This window comes from Myotis yumanensis, unplaced genomic scaffold (assembly GCF_028538775.1).
Source record: "Myotis yumanensis isolate MYYU_CA2020_CCGP unplaced genomic scaffold, mMyoYum1.0.hap1 SCAF_17, whole genome shotgun sequence".
Taxonomy (NCBI): domain Eukaryota; kingdom Metazoa; phylum Chordata; class Mammalia; order Chiroptera; family Vespertilionidae; genus Myotis; species Myotis yumanensis.
In genome coordinates this window covers 32,759,582-32,781,454 of record NW_027223768.1, presented here as the reverse complement: position 1 = coordinate 32,781,454, position 21,873 = coordinate 32,759,582, and the positions used below count along the sequence as shown (strand labels likewise).

Sequence of the window (21,873 nt, the reverse complement as noted above, 5' to 3'; positions counted from 1 at the left end):
AATAGATATTAATAAAATAAAGGTTTTTATAAATAAAAGTAAAAGTATCTTACAGATGAAATACAACAGAGATGGTAAAGATGATCAAATAACAAAGGTAGCAGTGAAGCAAATTTAGGACTTTTCTTTTTATCTTACAAAAAGTACCAGATGTATTCAAGAGTTAAAGATTTAAAGTCAATATAGAAAAGCTAACGTAAATTATATTTATTTATCAAACCTCTGGAAGAAGACTTAAATTCTTTGAACTTTTGATATGACAGAGAAAATCATTAAAGATCAACAAATTTGACTTACAGCTTATGTGCATATTTTGGAAAGTAAGAGAGCAGTAGACAGATGAGAAATATGGGACAAATATAATGAAGAGTTAATAGTATTATCATACCAGTAGCAGTAGTGGTAGTTGTGGTGGTAAAAATTAACGTATATTGATTGAGAGCTTCATTCCACTGTTCAAAGGTTAGGTAGGTAAAGAGGTGCTAGAAATATGTAAAAACCTACATGTATGGGAACATGTTCTAGAAGGGAATATACCAAAGCATTTCATGGTGGTAGAATTATGTGTGATATTTTTCTTTTGTTCTGTTTCATACGTTCTTTGCTGTAGTTCTATTAATTTTATGATAACATGGTAAGTTAAAAAGAAAGGAAACAGACCACTGAATACAGAAGATAAAATGAGATTATCTCAGTAAAACCAATGTTTTTTTATATTAGAACAAAATTGGACTGTGCAATGATAAAAATTAGGCTAAATTATCATTGGCTGAGGGCTCCTGTTCAATCATGTTGAGGGCTTGACTGATGCATTTGTGACCTTTGTCTTCCTTTTAGGCCAACGAAATGCTCACATTATTGGTAAGTTTTATAAAGGGTTTGCTGAGAAACTGCAGCATCTTTAACAGTAAGTATCCACGTATAATGAATGAAATGTAAAAAGAGAGGTCAAAATATCTTACACTGAGATTTCATTTAGAAAGGAGACAGTGATAGACTCAGGCCACGGTGTGGCGAAACTGGTGTCCTCATCTGCCTATGGAGTGTCCTCCATCAGAGGCTCTGCACTCTCTTTGAACCATTAAAGATGACCAGTCCTTCATCTCATTTTATTGTAGCTGGAGAATACAACCTGGGAATATTCTTCAGGGAGGTAGTCATGGTCACTTGCCCAAATTGAAAGCCAGAGACCACTAAGCCCGTTTCTGGGATCTGAGTATGGAAGAGGAATAGTGTTATGAGAGAGTCGGCTTCAGAGGGAATTGGCAGTTTGTTGCATAGAATAGCTCCTGTGCCTCACACAAGAGATGCGCAGGGCCTGAGAGGTGGAACCCAGGAGTCTCAGCGCTGTTGTCACATGTTGTTGAAAGGCTGCTGTTGGACTACAGGTTACAAAATGGCTCTGCTCACTCCTTACCCTTAACCCCATAGAAGTGACAGTAACGAGCTGGATTAAACAAGAAGCAGAGGGGAGATCTTTTTGTTGTTGCTGTTAATCATCACCAGAGGATACTTTTTTCCATTGATTTTTAAAGAGAGAGCGTTGGGGGCACGGGATGGCGGGGAGACTCGCCCCAACCAAGGCAGGGATTGAACCTGCAACCTAGGTAGGTGGCCTTGACCAGGAGTCAAATCCATGACCCTTTGGTACACAGGCTGAGCTCTAACCACTGAGAAATGACAGCCAAAGGTAAGCCAGTGTTGGTGTTTTTTAAACCAGAACTTAGTTACATTTTTAAAAAATCATTGGCAACCTTTAGAGATACTAGATATGAAGATAGAAATGAAAAGCTAAGGGTTGTATTTTGCATGCACTCAATTACCTTGTTTTACTGCCTAGGCATATCCTCCGGTGTGGTCATCTTTATTATACTCGCCATTATTTCCTGGGTGATTCTAAAGCACAAAAAATGGTCAGTACAGCCATGGGCTTTGCAATCACTAAGACCTCTGTTCATACTCACTCACTAGCTTTGAATCCTGGCAAGGTACTTAGTCTCTCTAAAGTTCATTTTCCTTGCCAGAAAAATAAGATAATAGTCATTTCTACCACAACACAGTGCCTCTCTTACAATGAATGTCACAAAATGTTAGCTTTGTTATTTATACATGACTACTATTACTGATATTTAAAAGTAATTAAATACTTCTTTTACTATCAGTTCTTATGTACCTTCATGACAACTGCTACTCTCCATACTATAGGTATTGTACAAAATACAGAACGTATATCTTCACTATGGGGGTTAAAAGGAAGCCTTGTGTAAGATTGCAGCGCAAAGCCATTTAAATGTCACAATCCTGTTGTACCAGTATTTACTAATCAATATAACTTTGGGAATAGAGAAATGTGTTGTTCTAAGGCATGGGCACTTGTCTATAAGCAGGTTAGAGTTCCGACACAACCTATAGAATGGTTTTAGTATTATTTTCTAATCCAAGGTTTTACTCAGTTTTGAAAAGTGTGACTTGGTTACATTTTTCTTTTTAGATGCCTTACAAGGATATTGGAAACCTGAGACAAATTATGCCCTAAATTTCCAAATGAAAGTTATTGATTACCTCCATTCAAAACGAAAAAATATATAATTTAGTTATTTTTCTCATCTTTTTCTCCCCTGCCAATTAGCAGTAATACAGATGCAAAACCTAAGGAAGTCAATATCCATTTACATCCCCAAGAAGACAGCTGTGATCATGGGAAAAGTCTGCAAACAAATGAGGAACATAGCAGGTACCAAACACAAATTAAAATCAAAATGCTTTGGCCCTGACCAGTTTGACTCTGTGGATAGAGTGTCAGCCTGTGGATTGAAGGGTCCCAGGTTCGATTCTGGTCAAGGGCATGTACCTTGGTTGCGGGCATGTCTCCAGTGGTGGGTGTGCAGGAGGCAGCTGATCAATGTTTCTCTCTCATTGATGTTTCTAACTCTCTATCCCTCTCCCTTCCTCTCTGTAAAAAATCAATACAATATATTTTTTAAAAATAATAATAAAATCAAAAAATCAAAATGCTTTCAACAACCCAAGTATCGAAATGGAAACAGGATTTAAATGTGCTATTGTACCTGGTAGATCACTAATACCAAAGGCGTTGGAAAGTACTTCAGGAGCTGGATACACTGCTGGTGGTGTCTTTCTTGGATAATTGTTTCCAGTGACTTGGGGTGAGGACTCCGTCAGTGCTGTGCACAGGCACTGTTTTCCTAAGCATTCCTGTATTATTGTGTGTTTGTTATCGGTGGAAGTGGTGTTCTTGGGGTGCCCTGGGGGAAAGAATTTTATTGAGGAGGTAAAGTTAAGGGGGTTCCCTTCCAAGACCCCATCTATGTCAGTCCCACCATGGGAGAAGTCCGAGCTTACCTTCAGCAGGGCTAGAATTAGGGATGCCAGTCTCCACCCCATAGTAAAGCACAGGCCAGTCCAGCATCTGCATGTGGGGTCCACATGGCCATGGGCCACGCGGCTTCTAGGGCCACATGGCTATGGAGAGAGAACAGGCGAGCGCACGGGGCAGGTGCAGGCCATGAAGCGAGAGTGCCACAGAACCAGACCAGAACAAGAGAGAGGGAACTCTCTGTCCTGAGATCATGTATTCCCAAATTTTCCTGAGTTTGCATTGTGTCTACTCCCCAGCCAATCCATTGTTCCCCACGCTAGACTGACAGGCAAGCCCCTTTTCTACATCACCCTGAGTGCACTGTGTATACGCCCATCTCCCCCTGTGTTCAACTCCTTCCCCTGAGCATGTACCCTGAGAGGTTATCGAATAGGTAACCTCTTGTTACCTGGGAGCCTTCAGAAAACTTACCAAGATATCAAAAACCTAAGACAAGAGATGCCCTAAATTTCAAAATGAAAGCTACAGACTACCTCATTTCAAAACTAAGATGTATATAATTAAGCTATTTTTCTCATCGTTGTCTTCCCTGCCAATTAGCACTAATACCTGGCCAGGCAGGGGTGATGTGCCGCAGTCTTTTCACAGCAATGGTTCAGGAATCTGGAGAAGGGACTGCGACATAATGCATAGAGACTATATAAGAAATATAAACTTGGAAGGCATTTTGCGGGAGCCAGACAGAAACCAGCTCTCTAGTGGAGTGGCTCGCCGAATCTCCGGACCCAAGGCTTTTTATTTACACATTTTGTCCTTTAGCAAAGCAAACACACATATCAAAGGTAAAGTTTAATAAACAATAAAAGATTATCAGGTTAGGGGATTGCCCTCAGCCATTTGCCAGCAGCAGGGTAATATAACGTTGATAATCAGCCCTGCCCTGCTGCATATCGAAGCCCATCCGCGTCCTGGTGAACTTGCAGCATTTATTATGACCTGCTGGTCTTAACCTCCAGCAGGGATGCATTTGTTTTCCTCTATTATCAGGGAACTTTGATGGAAAAATTGTGCAAAACTGATTCTTAGCCAGTCATGCTATCACCAAATATAAACAGACTAAATAACCAGACCATGAGGGCAATGCTTGTCTTTATACAATTTTATTAAAAAACTAAAGGCCCAGTGCACAAAAATCTGTGCACTCGGGGGAGGCGGGGCCCTCAGCCCAGCCTGTGCCCTCTTGCAGTCTGGGACCCCTCGGGGGATAACCACCTGCTGGCTTAGGCCCGCCCCCGGGGGATTGGGCCTAAACTGGCAGTCAGAAATCCCTCTGGCAGCCCAGGAGCCCTTGGGGTATGTCCACTTGCCAGCGGAGACCAGGCTTAAGCTGCAGTCGGACACCCTTGGCGCTACTGAGGAGGCGGGAGAGGCTCCCACCACGACCGCTGTACTGGCAGCCATCAGCCTGGCTTGTGACTAAGCAGAGCTCCCCCTGTGGGAGCGCACTGACCACCAGGGGGCAGCTCCTGCATTGAGCATCTGCCCCGTGGTGGTCAGTGTGTGTCATAGTGACCAGTCATTCCCAGTCGTTTTGCTGTTAGGGTCAATTTGCATATTACCCTTTTATGCTATAGGATGTTCCAGAAGACTGCTTAAGATATCATTTCATTTACCTTATTCCTGCCAGGTTACCTGCCTAAAACACATTGCCACCTTCCTTCCAATCTAAGTTGCATGAACCCAGCTCAGGAATCACTGACCCAAGAAGCTCCCCCAAATAACTCTAGTCCAAAGTGATGTCTCTCTTTGGAAATCAAAGCACTTCCTGTCTATTCCAAATTTTTAAAATAAATTATTTTCTTTCAAGGATAATATATATACTCATTGAAAACAGAAAGTACCCAGAAACATAAAACAATAAAAATCACTTGTAATAACCCTCCACCCAGCAGTTAGTATTATTAAGCTACTTTGCATATTATTTTACATTTGAAAGGTTATACTTTGAGATTATGTTGATGTGATTTTGGTTTCACAAATGACAACCATTCTTCTCATTGTTAAAAGCTGTACATGAATACATCATACAGTATTCAACTTTTCATTTGTTGTTTTTTACCCATTAACTCTATTGCATTCTTTCACTCACTCATTCATTGATTCTACAAATTTTGATTAGTCACTTATAATTGTAACCAGACAATCAATGAATCCGGGCTGCCTGTCACTACTTGAGCCATTTCAGCAGACAGGGTTGAATCATATATTAGCATTTATTCCAATAATGCCGGCAGTATGGGAGAGCAGCAGGTCATCCAAAAAATTCTGCTTTGCCCCCCACCATAAGCCAGCTGCTTATATTGGGTAGATGGACAAAGATTACATGGGGAAGAAGGCAAAAGGGATAAGAATGGGTAGGCAAAATGGGCAGTTTAAAGGTCATGCAGGTTGGGGGTTTGCAAAGGCCTGGGGGTGCCTCTGGTTTCTGCAACAAGGTTGTTAACCTTTCAATGATAATAGACAGCTCCTGGAAGTGGAGGATGGACCACATTTCCAGGTGAGCTCCCAGGTCCCACATGCAACTCCCATCCAGGCTGAAATGTGCTTTCTTTATTTTTTTAATTGAATCTTTACTGTTCAGATTATTACAATTGTTCTTCTTTTTTCCCCCATTGCTCCCCTCACCCAGTTCCCACCCCACCCTCTGCTCTTACCCTGCCCCCCCCCACTGTCCTCATCCATAGGTGTACGATTTTTTTCCAGTCTCTTCCCACACTTCCCATACCACTTTCCCCCCGAGAATTGTCAGTCCACTCCCTTTCTATGCCCTGATTCTATTATATTCACCAGTTTATTCTGTTCATCAGATTATTTATTCACTTGATTTTTAGATTCACTTGTTGATAGATATGTATTTGTTATTCATAATTTTTATCTTTACCTTTTTCTTCTTCTTCCTCTTCTTATGGATACCGTTCAGCATTTCATATAATATTGGTTTGGTGGGGATGAACTTTTTTAGCTTTTTCTTATCTGTGAAGCTCTTTATCTGACCTTCAATTCTGAATGATAGCTTTGCTGGGTAAAGTAATCTTGGTTGTAGGTTCTTGCTATTCATCACTTTGAATATTTCTTGCCACTCCCTTCTGGCCTGCAAAGTTTCTATTGAGAAATCAGCTGACAGTCGTATGGGTACTCCCATATAGGTAACTGACTGTTTTTCTCTTGCTGCTTTTAAGATTCTCTCTTTGTCTTTTGCTCTTGGCATTTTAATTATGATGTGTCTTGGTGTGGTCCTCTTTGGATTCCTTTTGTTTGGGGTTCTATGCGCTTCCTGGACTTGTAAGTCTATTTCTTTGACCAGGTAGAGGAAGTTTTCTGTCATTATTTCTTCAAATAGGTTTTCAATATCTTGCTCTCTCTCTTCTTCTGGCACCCCCATAATTCGGATGTTGGTATGCTTGAAGCTGTCCCAGAGGCTCCTTACACTATCTTCATATTTTTGAATTCTTTTTTTCTTTTTGCTTTTCTGGTTGGGTGTTTTTGCACATTTCGTGCAGCGCTCCCCGCCCAACACGCGCCCCCTGTTCCCACCCTGCTGGCTTTGTATGGGGGCCGGGGGCGCGTGTTGGGCAGCGAGCGCTGCACGAAATGTGCTTTCTTTAATCAGAACAAAACAACCATGGTGAACAGAGCATGGTTAATATTTCTTATCATTATAGCTGGTCACCAATATTCTTTCTCTGCCCCTAACCTAATGTACGACACATTGTGCTTGTGTGTTTTCTCTCCCAGGCTAAATTAACTTACGTATTCATAAGGACCATCGCTGTAAAATTGCCCAAATTTCTGAGTATAGACTTAATCAAATGAGAAGTGGTCAGTAAATATTTGAGAATCAATTTGCCTAAATGTTATTTATCCTCAATTTTTTGAAGACATTCTTTTACCTCAAGGTGCATCTCAAGTTGTGTTTATTGACTGTTGGCAGCTTTTTTATAAAAAGCTAGGAACTTCTTAAGAAAGTTATGTCAAATTTTCATTTTTAAGATTGGAATTTTGACCACAGGTGTTCTACAGGAGAAGGTTAATCATTTGTAGACAAGGAGTGAGCTAGAATCTGTGCCAAGCTGAAAAGCTGTGCACTCAGGTCAAGTGCAGGGTCAGAGAGGATACAGGTAATGAGGCAGACAGACTCCAAAGACACAGCCACGCATTGGAACGCATGAGCATGCTCAATGATGATGCAGCTAACACGATGTTGGGAACACTTGTGATCTAGAAAGGGGACAATGATGAAGGGTCAGGTGGCAATAATTACTGGGAGTGCCAGGTGAGCTGAGGGGAGTCTGTCCATTTGTGACAACACAGTGTTCCGGGCCTTAAGAAAGAGTGGCCAAGGAAGCATTTGGACACTTTACAATGGTTCTCAACCTTCCCAATGCTGTGACCCTTAATACAGTTCCTCATGTTTTGGTGACCCCCAATTTCATTGTTACAAATTGAACATAATTAAAGCATAGTGATTAATCACAAAAACAATATGTAATTATATATGTGTTTTCCGATGGTCTTAGACGACCCTTGTGAAAGGGTCATTCGAACCCTAAGGGGTCGCGACCCACAGGTTGAGAACCACTGCCTTAGACTATGCAATACCTCCTTTCAATCTTGACTGTGATAAGGGCAGGAGGACATGCTATTTGAAGCTGCCCCACCCCCAAACTACCAGATTCTGTTCATTTCCCCCTGCCATAACCATGGTTCAGAAAGAAGACTAAAAGAAAGCTTTTGTGTGTTACAATGGACCTGTAGGTTTTCTGGAATAAGGCTCTTTTTTTTCAGTTTCTCAACTCTGAGGACACTTTTCCTTTTACAAAAAGAAATGGTGAATGGTCAAGTTATTCATTCATCTATTATCTACTAAGCATCTCAGTGTATGCCATACCGTCTTGTGTCCTACATAGCTACCAAAACAGAGAGCAGTAAACACTTCTTTTAAACGTGTAAGATATACGTGATGTCAGCATCATGATTAGCAGCATAGGAATTTGTTGACTCTGCTGTCATTTAAATAAGAATTCCGTTTATTTCAGTGTCCTTCCTTGACAACATACTATAAAGCTGAAGAACATCTCAGATGAAAATGCTCGTCGGAAAGGAGCCGATTCATTTCAACAGATTAAGATCTGAGACTCATAAAGTCCTTGAAGTGACCTCACAGAGCGGCCAGCGTGTGCATGTGGAGATGCTGGAGCTCTCCCAGTTCCAGAGCAAGCTCCCTCCTCGGAGTGTGGATGCTGTCACTCCATCTTCCTTCTTTGTGCTGAAATGAAAGAACACCCTGTCTAGCCAGGGGAAGGACTGCACTTGGGGCTTAGAAGTTCCAGTAATCTCAGTTACTTAAAAGAAGAAGTTGTCACCTAGGATTTCTGTCTATAAGTTTGTCATTTGTCTTTCTTATTTTTAATTATTCATATAAGTGATCTTGAACAATGTGGGGGTTAAGTGGTGCCATCTGACTGAAAATGCTGTTTCTGATTGGCCATTTGCTAAATCCTGCATGCAACATCCCAGGATGCAGAGGGGCAACTGTATAGTTATTGAAAAATATTCAAGTGTAGTTATTGAAAAATATTCACCCATGCAGTTCAGACTCTTGTTGTTCAAGTGTTAACTGTAATATGGAATGGACTCAAAAAAGAGAATTTGGAAAATGCAGGAGGAGGATATAAAAAACAAGTAAGTCACAAATAATTATACTACCCAGGGATAACGACTGCTCATGTTTTAATTCACTTTCTGCTAATTTTTCTTCATATATATGGGTCTTTATACACACATATGTCTTTCTTTCTTAAATACCTTCTTTTTTGTTTGTTGAGCAGAATCCATTCCTTTTAGACAGATTGGAGTAAAAGATATGTATGTTTTCACTTTCTCAAAAAAATATATGTAATTTCTGTTTCTTAAAAAGTCAGATGATTATAGGAAAGATGGCTTAAGAATACTCAAGAGAAATATTTGGGGGGGGGGGGGGGATAAGCTTTGTATATTTCCTAAGCTCTATTTCAAAAGTACTTTGTACTATGCTCTGTTTAAAAAACATACTGAATTTTAAATAAAAGTAAATTTTTTATATAAAAGTAACTAGTTTACTTTTGAATGGATTCAGAATACACTAAATTTTCTAAGAAACACGACTTTTAAGAATTTGTCAAATTAATAACATGTATTGACATGTTCTCAACAAGTAGCCCTAGAGTCTGTAAAAAATCCACATCTTATAGATGAAAAATTCATTTGGGGTGATATTATGGGCCATCCTAGAAAATATCAGAATGTTTCTGGATATTTAAGAATAGATTTGTGTATGACAACTGCTAACTTTTGTGTCATTCTGGTTTTAATAGTTGTTTCTGAAGTATATTCTGATATTTATATTGATAAATATCACTAGTGAACTGGACCTCAACTAGAAGTTTAATTTAAAATCATGCAAGAGAGAAAAACACACAGCAGAACCAAAAAGCCAACTGACAAAGTAGGAAAATAAATTGCAACATATCACAGACAAAGGTTAAGGGGCTTAACTGATTGTTAGTAATTCAAAGACCAATTCTCCCCTACCTCTCTCTAAAGGGGCAAGAGATATTTATCCAGATCCCTCACACACACACACACACACACACACACACACACACACACACAGGTAAATAGTCCACAAATATATAAAAAGATGCTCAATGGTTTGGTTAGCAAATTCCTATTATTTCTTGGGTTTGGGGAATAGAATCTTTTAAAAGAGGTGTAGAAATTAACTGAGAAATAGCCTTGCTTAGAATTAAAAATCCCTTCATAGAAAAAATTCTAAATTCTTTTTCCCTCCTCTGAATGGAGTAGGTTGGTGCACAATGTGATTAAGAAATATCTGATGCCTGTGACTTTTTAATTGTTAAAGACCCATGAGATATTTTTAACATTGGTTATCTCTGGGAAACAATGTGTAAAATACCATATTGCCTAACTTAATTGTATTATTGAGCAATTCTGTTAACTTCCTTTTTACTTTAAATATATTTTTATTGATTTCAGAGAGGGGAAGCGAGAGAGAGAGAAAGAGAGAGAGAGAGAGAGAGAGAGAGAAACATTAATGCTGAGAAAGAATCATGGATCAGTTGCCTTCTGCATGCCCCCCACTGGGGATTGAGCCCAAAACCTGGGTATATGCCCTGACAGGGAATCAAACCATGTCCTCCTGGTTCATGGGTGGACACTCAACCACGGAGCCATACCTATTGGGCTTCTGTTAACTTCTTGCCTCACATTTTTTGAACTGAAAAGAAGCAGCTGAAACAATTACTCTCCAAAGCCATTTCCAATGCTAATCTAACTTTTATTTTGTACACTTAGATGTGAGATGTAAGTTAATTTTAAACTATAATGCTTCAATGAAATTTTGTCTCCCCCATTATAAGAAATGAAAGATTTCATTATTGAAACTCTTCTTATGAAATATGTTTTGCAATATATCTACTTTTTAGAGCCTTCAACAACAAGAGGGAACAAAATGAAAACATGTTCCTTCTGAGAAATGCCCTCCTTTCTGTATTTGACTGGGTTCAAAAGGCCTGCTTGGGTGTGGCCTACCACAGCAAGGCTCTGGCTGCTAACAGCTATTGGCTGGCAGGTGCTTACCAGGTGCAAATGGAGAAGGCATTGCTCTCAGGGCCAACCTCAGAAGCAGGGCTCATCCTCTGTTCAGCCAGCCACTCTCTTTCAGGTTTCCACAAACACCTCCTGTGTCATTCACCGGGACAGTCACAGGCCTTCACTGAGGGCATTCACAAGGGCCTTCATGCTGCTACCCCACCTCTGAAAAGCATCAAGTAAATATACTAATGTAGGCGGCAAAGAATCATCTAACATTGTTTTCTTTTAAAGAAGTCGGACTCTCATAACATCCCCACATACCAACTACATCATACCACAATTTATAAAGCCTTAAAAGGGATCTGCCACACAGCTCAAAACCTGGGTATTCATGCATATTCACCACTCTCTTCTCCTTTTCTCTTTAGCCTTTTGAAAAAAATCTTTAGGGGGAGTTAGAGGAACCACTAGTTTTTTTGTTATTAATCCTCACTGGAGAATTTTCCCATTGATTTTAGTGAGGGGGGGAGTGGGAGAGAAGGGAGAGAGAGAAACATGGATGAGAGAATGCCACATCAATCAGTTGCCTCCTGTACATACCCCAACCCAACTGGGGTGGGGAACCTGCAACCCAGGGACATGCCCTTGATCGGAATTGAACCCCCGACCCTTGGGTTGGTAGGCCGCTGCTCTAACCACTGAACCATGCCAGCCAGGGCAGAACCACTCCTTTTTACTCCCCTACTTCCCTCAAAGCCTTAACTCTCTCTGTGCTTTTTTCCTGTGAGGACCTTAGGAAGTTCACGGTCAATACTCTCCTTTGAACTCAGTCACTAAAATGATCTCAATGCTAAGGGACAAACATTAGCTCCATTTCATAGGCCAGCTTGTCTGCCTGATTAAAAAAGGTTTTCAGTGCAAACATTCATATCTCATTTTTTAAAGAGACAAATCCAGTTTTGTGTTTAGTGTTTAAAATGATCAAAATCAAAATCTCTCTGAATTTTTTAGCATTTGGTAAACCCATAGAGGGAAGCATTGAATGAGACATGTTAAACACACTTGACTTCTACACCTGTTTGTTTCACTCAGTACTCAACACATATTTATTACACAGCTCCTGCAGGCCCAGGACTATCTGGGCACAGGAGGAAAAGCAACAAAACTCTTCCTGACGCATAGAGTTTGTCCATAAAAATAGGGAACAAGGCTTGGGACATATCCTGAGATGAGTCAACTCAAAATAAGTTGAAGCAATCGATGTGAAAATTTTAAATTATATTGAGAATGCTTTTATGAACATCAGGTGTAGAAATTTCATTGACTGAAAGCAAATTCCAGTTCTGAATCTAATCTAGTTCCTGTAACTAAAAAACTAACCATATTTTCTCCCTACCTTTTGAATATTCTCACAATTTAAACAACTTACTTCCAAGCCCCAAATAGATGGGAAAGGTTTTTCTCACCTTTATTGAGATATAATTGACATAGAACATAGTGTACTAGTGGTTGTGGAGAATAGATTCTCTGTTTTAATAAGTGACAACATTAAGCTACTAAACTACCAGTATAATTCTTTTACAACTGTTAGAATGAAGAGAAATGATAATTCCAAATAATTGAGTTTCTTATTCACTGTCTCCTTGATTATACCTCCTTTAATCTGTCTCATCATGGGATATCTAGATTTAATAACACAAGATATTTTGGTGTTCATTTTATAATCATCTCCACACATAGTGTCTTACATGCTCGGCCAGTAATCCAAATGTTAATTATGTTGGTCTGAGAGAAAGAGGAAATTCCATGGTTTGTGGAACCCAGAAGCCTTCAGTCCATCTCAGATGCAGAATTGTGTAAATGTATATGAAGTTTTGTAATTCCAGAAGAAGCATTTCAGGTTTGTACGGGTTGCTTCCATTTCCTCACGAACATCTCATTTTTTAACCTGGAGCAGTACAGGTTCAATCCCCACCATTGTATGAACAAAATAGATGTTGATATATATATTGGATGGTTAAAAAAAAATTTCTTTACCTGAATCCAAATATAACATAAGGTCAGTCAATACAGAAAACTGAAAATCACAAAGAAAATTAAATATAATTGTGGTATATTTCCAACTAATCTCTTTTTCTGTGCATAAATATACTGCTTTTTTTTCAATAAAAGAAATACCAAAAGGTATACACTGATTTGAATTCTGCTTCTTTTCATTTATGAATATATTCTAGTTTCTCACAGTGATATTATTTTACTCTGCTTGCTACATTGAATTCCACCCTAAAAAGCTACCAAGCATCAATTCCTTAACACTATTACTAGACACTTAAGGTTTATATTTCTTCCAAATTATATACCTTTGCAAGGTCATGGGCCCCATAGAGTTGAGGCTTAATATGCGTAATGGCACAGTGTTACTAAATATTTTTCCTTCCCAGGGGTCCTCTCAAGAGAGTAAGGGACAAGAGTCATTTACATTAGGTGTGGGGAGTGCAGAGGCCAAACCCACCCAGGGCTGTCCTTCCCCATCCAGCCTGTACACCACCCCTCGCCCAGACCCCTCCTTGCAGGCTGCCGATTGGCCCTGGCGCCCGCCCAGGACACGCCCACTTGTGGGGCGGCACCTGGAACTGAATCTGGGTTTTGCTGCATCTGCTAACTTCACTCAATTAGGCACCTGCTCCTTGGCTCTCGGGATTCCCATCCCGCAGATCTCAGGGAAAATGACGGCTTTTGGCGGGACGCGAACCACACCTCCCCGCCGCCCTGAGAGCCCCTTCTCTTCTTGGAGCTTCGTTGGGGTCCTTTTGATGGGTCTAGTGCTCCAGGTCCCCACATCCTTCGGTAGGAGCCTGGAGAGGGTGTGCGCTCCGGGGCGACCTGGAGCGGGTCGGGGAGCCCCAGGCCGTCCTCAGCCAAGGACGGGGGAGGCGGGGGGGGGGGGGGAGGGAAGGGGAGAAGCGGGGCTTCGTTTGGTGGGTCGGGAGGAGGCGCAGGACTGGGTCGACCCGGGTGGTGCGGAGTTGGGGTGAAGGCGTGGCCCGAGATGCCCGATCTTTCTGCGCGCGGATCTAGGGCGGGGGGAAGCCCGCAGTGCCCGCGGCGAAGGCTGCCTGGTGGTCGTCTCTAAGCCGCGGTGGGTGCTGGGCGCCCCCAAGTGTCCCGGGCTAAGCTGCGTCCCTAGCAAAAGCTTGCAGGTGCTTGGGGCCTGGATCCATCAGGACGAGCCGCGCGGGCACGTGCTCCAGGTGCGGGCTCCTCCCGAGTGCTCTGGTGCACAGGTTGATGCTAGAGCCCTGGCTGTGCCCGTGGCGGGGCTGGCGCTGTGCTCCCTGGGCCGGGGGACGCCTGGGTGAGTGGGCTGTTGTGGCCCCCTGGCTTGGGCTGGGGGGTCCCGGGCGGGTGTGGTGTTGTCTGTAGCGTGTTTGGTGGAAGTGCCCAGAGCAGCGGTGCAGGGTGTGGGGCCGGGAAGCTCCCTGCTGGCTGTGTATGGGGGCCGGGGGCGCGTGTTGGGCGGGGAGCGCTGCACGAAAGAAGCCTGGGTTCCTGGGTTCAGAGGGTTTTGAAAGGGCGCGCAGTGCTTTTGCACTCAAATAGAGTGGTTGTTGGCCACTATCAGGCGGGGTTTTTGCTTTGTTTTTATTTTCTTCCTTTTTTTGCGGTGGGCGGGGGTCGGGTGGGTCATGGAGTCATGTTTGTGTTCCTATCAAATACAGACAGTACACTGTCCTATTACCAAATGGCTTCTTGGAATTGTTTTTCTTTTACTTTTTTCCCCATCGTGTTGGGTCCTATATGAGGGGAGATGCAAAACCATCTAAGAAAACATTGGCAGCCAACCAATGAGAAATGACCACCCAAAGAAATGCGAATCTGCTTTTCCCCTACAGCTCAAAAATACAGCTGACAGCCCATCCACTAGGTTTATTTGGTGTTTTACTGAATGGGATATGCAATTTAAAATATACATGCCACAGAAAGCATGCTTATCATATCAAACGGACGCAATCAAAGGACAGTAATTTTTAACACGTGGGTTTATGTCCTTCTGTCTTTATATCCTCTTGTGTTTCTATTTTTAGATTTCTGTCATATGTACAATTTGTACGCTGCATTCTGTCCTAAGCAGCCATCATCCTACAAATAGTTGTCTTGCACGTGCCATGTCCTGCGCTGGTCCTGAGGACACACTGATGAACAATAATGAACCGTTCCTATTTTCATGATCCTTATTTCATGGTTTTTTATTGTGGGTTCACACACACACACACACACTGGCATATAAGCAGGGACTGTGTTTTGCCCACTGTTGGATGCAGGCACACAGTAGGCAATCAGTAAATATTTGCTATAATGTACTGGGTGTGGCAGACACTAACCAAACCATAATATTACCCTGTTATAACCCAAGAGGGATGCTCTGGAGGGATGGAGGAGGATTCTCCGGCAGCATTTAATGAACAAATGACTGGTGGAGGGTAACATGGGCAGTAAATAGACTAAGATATAAATTGACCATGTAACTCCAAAATCCTCAGAGGCTTATGGAGAGAAAATAAATGAGGAAATGGTGATTGCAACAGTGTTAAAATGTTCCTGCCAGTGTAAGCATTCCAGGCAGAATTGCCCTCAGGTTCTGCAGTTCATGAACCTGTCCTTTCTAGAACAATCCTGTGAGTCACTGGACCATCTATAGCTGGAAATGGAGAAGCACCCTCTGCTCCACAGCCTGATTGTGGCAGTCACATGTTAGGCTGCCAGCAAGAAAATGCTGAGACACAGATGGTGTGAAGACAGTTATTAGGAAATGCTCTTAGGCTCAATATTTATGGAAAGGAGGAGGGAAAAATCAAAAGTGGAAAAGAAGAAGCTGAGTGTCAGTGCAATCTCTATGAAGGTCTCAGGGAACTCTGTGGGAAGTTATGAAACTGGGTTTACTCTTTGGATGTATCCTGAGTTAAGGAGAAAAAGCCAACATTTTATACCCAATGTAGATTAGTCATGGTATGCAGACCACCCCAGAAATAGAGTTTCACCATGGGAGAGTTGCTTAAAAAAACAAACAAAACAAAAAACAGAAAAAGAAAAGGGGGGTGGGGGTGGGAAACCAGTAATACCAGAGCTAATGATCAAGAATTTTTCCAAAATGTATATAAGATTTGATTTTATTTTAATGAAGATAAAATAAATCCTCAATCCTATTGCCCATGAAAACAGGAAATTGGTTGATGTCAGATTTGATTCAAAATACATGTTGAAAAATGAAGTCTTTATGCAACAAGGCTAGAATCAAGATTGAGTCTCTTCCCCTTTCTAATTGATGGAATACAATAATAAAGAATAATTAACACTTTAATGCTATGACCTAAAGCTTAAATGACTAAGATAGTAATGTGAATTCATTAAAGTAATTTTAGAGAATCATACATGTGCTGAGCTTATAAGGTCTCTGATGTACTTTAGTTTCCTGTGCTATCCCAGAAAACTTTGTATTTATAAGGTTTTACATTTTATTTATTAGATTGCAAGAAGACGAAACTACTCCAGGGTCTTTGTGGAATTTTATGAAATATTATTTCCTCCATCTCTTCCTAAAGTCTCTAAAGTCTATCCTAAAATGTCTTTGCACTTCTGAGCTGATTTCTCTGTATTTGCACCCCTAACTGCAAGATACGTATTTTTGCCCCAGAAATGATTGCCACCCATTTTAGGTTTACTTTCTAACGATTAAAGTTGTCAGGAAAATTAGTGACAAAGCAAAAGCAGAGTGCAAGTTTTAGCCTCTCTTACTTTGACATTCCTGTGGTCTTTGTGTCTAGGTCAGGGTAAGTTCCTGCCAAAGTATCCTGTTGCTAAGCCTAAAGTTCAGAGTGATCAGTCTGAGTTTGCTGTTGGGACATCTTGGGACTGTGAGTGCCTTCCTGGGTATATAAAAAAGTCGTTCTTTACCACCTGTCTAGAGACCTCCAAGTGATCAGATGCTCAGCAATACTGTAAGCATGAGTATTCTATAATAGAGGCGTGTTTGGGCCTATTAGTGTATCTCTGTGAGCTAACCTGTTGTGTTTATGATAAATAACCAGAAAGCTAGTAAATTATCTTAATGAAGAGGATCCTGGGTTCTGCATGTTTTCTTTTACTCCCAAGGGCATCGAGTGTTGAGGTTAAATTTTCACAGTTGGCCAACTCTATTTACCTGTAATCTCCATGAACTTGCTCTGTGCTCTCTGTACTGTGTTAGAGTGCGTTGTAAGTTCGTATGCAACGAATATTAGTTTTCACTTCATTCTTACCCCATTTAATTCAAGAGATATTTTTGAGTAACTAATAGGTTTGAAGCTTTAAGCTAGATGATGGACTTGGAGAGAACCATAAAAGTCTATTGGTCCCTTCCTGTAAAGAATTCCTTTACTAATTGTAAAGACCAACTTTAAACAAATACCGTACTATGACATTATTTCATTTATTCATAGAGATAAATTTCTATGATATCATAGAGAAGTACATAATAAATGCTATCTAAAAGAATTGTGGAAATCCAGGCATTATAGGTAGAGGTATGAAGGTATGAAAGAACATGATATCTGTGGAAAATAGAAAAATTCGGTGTGGTCGTAGTATGAGGTTCATGGTGAGGAATAGTAGTTGATTAAGTAGATTGGATCTTAACCGTGACAGGCCATGACTTTTTTTTTCAATCAACTATGGTAAGTCATTGTAAGATTTTAAATCTAGGTAGTAGCATGACCGCATTTGTGCTTCTGAAAGATAACGTGTGCAGTGGTAGATGTGCATAGAAGATGGAGACCAAGAGACACCAGAGTTAGAAAGGGAAATTTTGTTACTCAATGATCCAGTGAGAGATTACAGCAGTGATGACATGGTCGGTTTGGAGATTTGGGGAATTCAGTCACTAAAATTTGGTAACCAAATGAATGAAGGGCAGGGGATAAAGAATGAGGTACCGAGAGGAAAAGGTGACTGTACGTTTTTTCAAATGCCCAATCCCAGACGTTGAAAATGGAATTATGGAGTCTGAGTATAGGCATTCATCTTCCTTAAATGATACTGTGATGTTTAAGTGTAAGCCTGGTTTCACCATCAAACGCATGGTTCCGACCAAACAATAAATGGAATCCTCCACCACCCGGGTACTTGAAGGGTGAGTTGGGCTGGAAATCTGGTGACCTATAAATAAAATGAGGCTTTTGGTTGTACAGATAGATTGTGGTTATGAGAAGAGGAAGAGAAAGACAGATAGTGGTTTGGTATTCCGGTTCAAGGATATCAGGTCATTCTTCCAAACTCTTGCTCTCTTCCTGTGGCTTTTTCAAAGGGGTTTAGCATCAAAGGATGACAAATGACGTAGTGAGGCTGCAGTCCCTTTAGTAGAGGAGCAGAATGTACTTTCACCACTTGTAGCCCCCATTGTATGTTTGACATAGACATCCAATAATTTGTATGTTTCAGTTATTGTTCTTCTTTTAGGTACTTTTATCTCTCTGGGTTCTCATTTCAACCTTATGAAGTAGCTTAATTTATACAATAGACTGGGAAACTGAGGCTTAGAGAGGGTAAGACTTGCCTAAGGTCACTCAGCTATTCAATCACAGTGGGAATTTGAGACCAGGTCTGAGTCCGTATTTCATTAGTCCATGGTACCTCCCCACATGTGATTAGCATGTTATTAACATATTATTTTCACAACTGTTTGCCTTTAGTTTTATTAAAATTGATTAGACTCAGAATTATTTAATAAGTTCTCTTTCATTGTCATTGTTTGGTCAAGATGGTACTTTTAAGTCCTATATTGATTTGTTTGCTGAGCAGCATAAGAAAGGTAAGAATTTAGGAGCTTGGAGATAAGTAGGGACTCTGAGTCCCTAAGAAATAAATTATACAGATTTCTAAGTCTGTTTCTGATAAGGTGATATAAACTATATTTGGAGCTCTAATCTACATCTGAATCTTTTTCTTGTCATAATCAATACCACCACATATTTCCTTTTCTATTTTTCAGGGATTTTTTGTGATCCTCCTCCTCCTATCCAAAATGGTTGGAATAGTTATACTTCTGGCTCCATACCTCTTAACACTTTGGTGAGGTACACTTGTCCCCCTAGCTACCGCATCATTGGAGAAAAGAATCTCTTTTGTATAAGTAAAGACCAAGTGAAAGGAATCTGGGATAAACCTGCTCCTACATGTGAATATTACAACAGAAGATCTACTTGCTCTGAGCCTGTAGTACCAGGGGGACACAAAGAGAAAAGATCTAGACCACCATACAGACATGGTGATTCTGTGACCTTTACCTGTGATGCCAACTTCATCATGAAAGGAAGCAAGACCGTTTGGTGCCAAGCAAATAGAAGGTGGGGGCCAACACCACTACCAACCTGTGAGAGTGGTGAGTAAGAGAGAAACTCAACCTGAATCGGGAGGGTGGACCATTGCATTTCTGTGTAGGCCAGATTTTGTATCATTCTGAACTAAGAGCAGTGTGGGTGTGTAAAGGGTAGGGGTGAGGGAGGAGGCATGGCAAAGGGTGAAAGGTATATTTCCCTGTTTTGTTTGGGGGCGGGGGGGCGCATTAGTCCTGAAGGATATAAATGTTCATTCAACACACATCAATAGAACAAAGAATTTTAAAGTCTTATTGGAAAAAATAACTGAATATACCTAATAACTGAATTGAATACGTGCCACAAGATAGGGGGTGCTGTGTGAATTGTGTGGTTTTAAACTATATATCTAAATTGATGTAAAAATGAGAAAAAATATGAGGCCTATTAGCAAAAATACACCCAATGGATATAAAACTCGTTTGTAAAAAGGTGCTAATACAATCTGGCAGAAGTGATGCCTGTTCTGAGACCTCTATAGACACTTTCTGAAGTGATGCACTATTCTACCAAGTCATCTCCTCAGACACAGTGTTTCAAATCAATGACTTTAAAGGTAAAACGGGGATGGCTGTAATAGTGTCAGCACTAAAAATAAAGTTAAGAATAAAAATAACAAGTGAGAAAGCAGAAAAATAAAGTTAGAATTACTATAAATTCTTCATTTATTTTTATTTACTTAGGTTCATGTTGTTGCTCAATTCCAATCGTACAATCACAGGGACTGTAATGTTTAACCAACATTTCCATCAAAATTAGCTATTAATGAAGTACAATATCAATTTATTCTAAATCAATTAACGAACTGAAAAAACTATTAGAAAAATATGATTCTATCTATGTGTTTATAAATAGATATATAACCTTTGAAGTGCATAAGATCTGAAGATAATCACAATATGAGGTGACTAAAGAACATAATTAAGCCATTAGAAAGACTTAGTCCTATATGTATTAACATGGAAAGATATAATAAACACAGTATTAAACTAATAATTCGCATAAAATAAGATGTGAGTACACATATACTCACAATGTAAATATATATGTATCACATATAGGATCCCATAAAACTATATTAATAATATCTAGCAGGATAAGCCCTAATAATAGCTATTTTTGAAGCAGAAAATAGCCTTAAGGGTAGCATGAGAATAATTGTGAAAATAAACTATTTTGGTAAATATAATTTTTCACAAAATAAATCATAAAGGCTTTTTTTCTAATGTGTGTGTGTAAAGATTTCCCCCCAGAGTGTCCACCACTTCCCATGATCCCCAGTGGACATCACACAGCAGAGAATGTTGGCCTCTTTGTCCCTGGACTGTCTGTGACTTACAGCTGTGAACCTGGCTACTTGCTTGTTGGAGAAAAGACCATTCATTGTTTGTCTTCAGGAGACTGGAGTGCAGTCATTCCACGATGTGAAGGTACCCCAAATTTACAATCAGTTTTCATAAATTAGGCTATCCTGTTATTTGCCATGCTTTGAGCATCTTTGGCTTGTTTCCATAGAAGCACAGTGTGACGCTCCAGGACCACTGCTCAATGGGCAGATAAAGGGGCCTGCTAGTCGTCGGACCGGTCCTAGTGACCAGTCATTCAGGTCATTCCGGTTGTTCAGTCATAACGTTCATTTAGGCTTTTATATAGAGAGATAGCTGGTTCATCAGTGATTCATATACCCTAGGACCCTGAATCTAGAAGATGAGAGTGGTATCAAATCTGAGGCTTTCTTGTGTGTAGTACAGCTGCAACCTTGTCATTTCTCTCTAATTTCTCTAGAAATCCTTTGCCCACCACCTCCTCCTATTCTCAATGGAAGGCATACAGGCAACCCTTCAGTGAACGTTTCATACGGAAGCACAGTCACTTACACTTGTGACCCGGGCCCAGAGAGAGGAGTGGACTTCATCCTGATTGGGAAGGACACTATCCGTTGCACCACTGATAGTCAGAAGACTGGGATCTGGAGTGGTCCTGCCCCACGCTGCGAACTTTCTACTCCTGGAATTCACTGTCCACCTCCCCAGATCCTAAGAGGCCAAATATCATCTGGGCAGAAAGATCAATATTCATATAATGACACTGTGGCATTTGATTGCTCGTTGGGCTTCACCTTGAAAGGTAGCAAGAGAATAAGGTGCAGTGCCGAAGGCACATGGGAGCCCTCTGCACCAGTCTGTGAAAAGGGTGAGTGTTCCAGGACCAAGAAAAGGTTCTACTGATTTCATCTTTTCTAAGAATTATAGGTAGTAATTTTGGGTGTAAGCAGGTTATTTTCCAGTTTGTAGTCGCTTCAATTCTTCAATATGTATAGTGTTTTCAAATTATGTAGAAGGCGTTTTTAACACTACACCCACCATTTGTTCATTTTGTAGAAGTGTCCTTGGGAAAAATAACATTAGGAACCACTAAGTTGCCCGTTTCTTTATGGGAAAAATGTGTATTTGTGTTAATACTGATTTCTTA

General features: G+C 40.6%; 1 protein-coding gene across 1 annotated transcript in view; it reads left to right on the top strand.

The window, feature by feature from the left end:
- LOC138995889 (complement receptor type 2-like) overlaps window positions 1–21,873 on the top strand; it is a 78,094-nt gene that overhangs the window by 44,502 nt on the left and 11,719 nt on the right. The window contains exons 9-11 of the mRNA XM_070396681.1: window positions 19,017–19,406; window positions 20,643–20,831; window positions 21,187–21,594. Of these exons, the coding sequence (XP_070252782.1) occupies window positions 19,017–19,406; window positions 20,643–20,831; window positions 21,187–21,594 (987 nt within the window). The remainder of the gene's footprint in view (window positions 1–19,016; window positions 19,407–20,642; window positions 20,832–21,186; window positions 21,595–21,873) is intronic.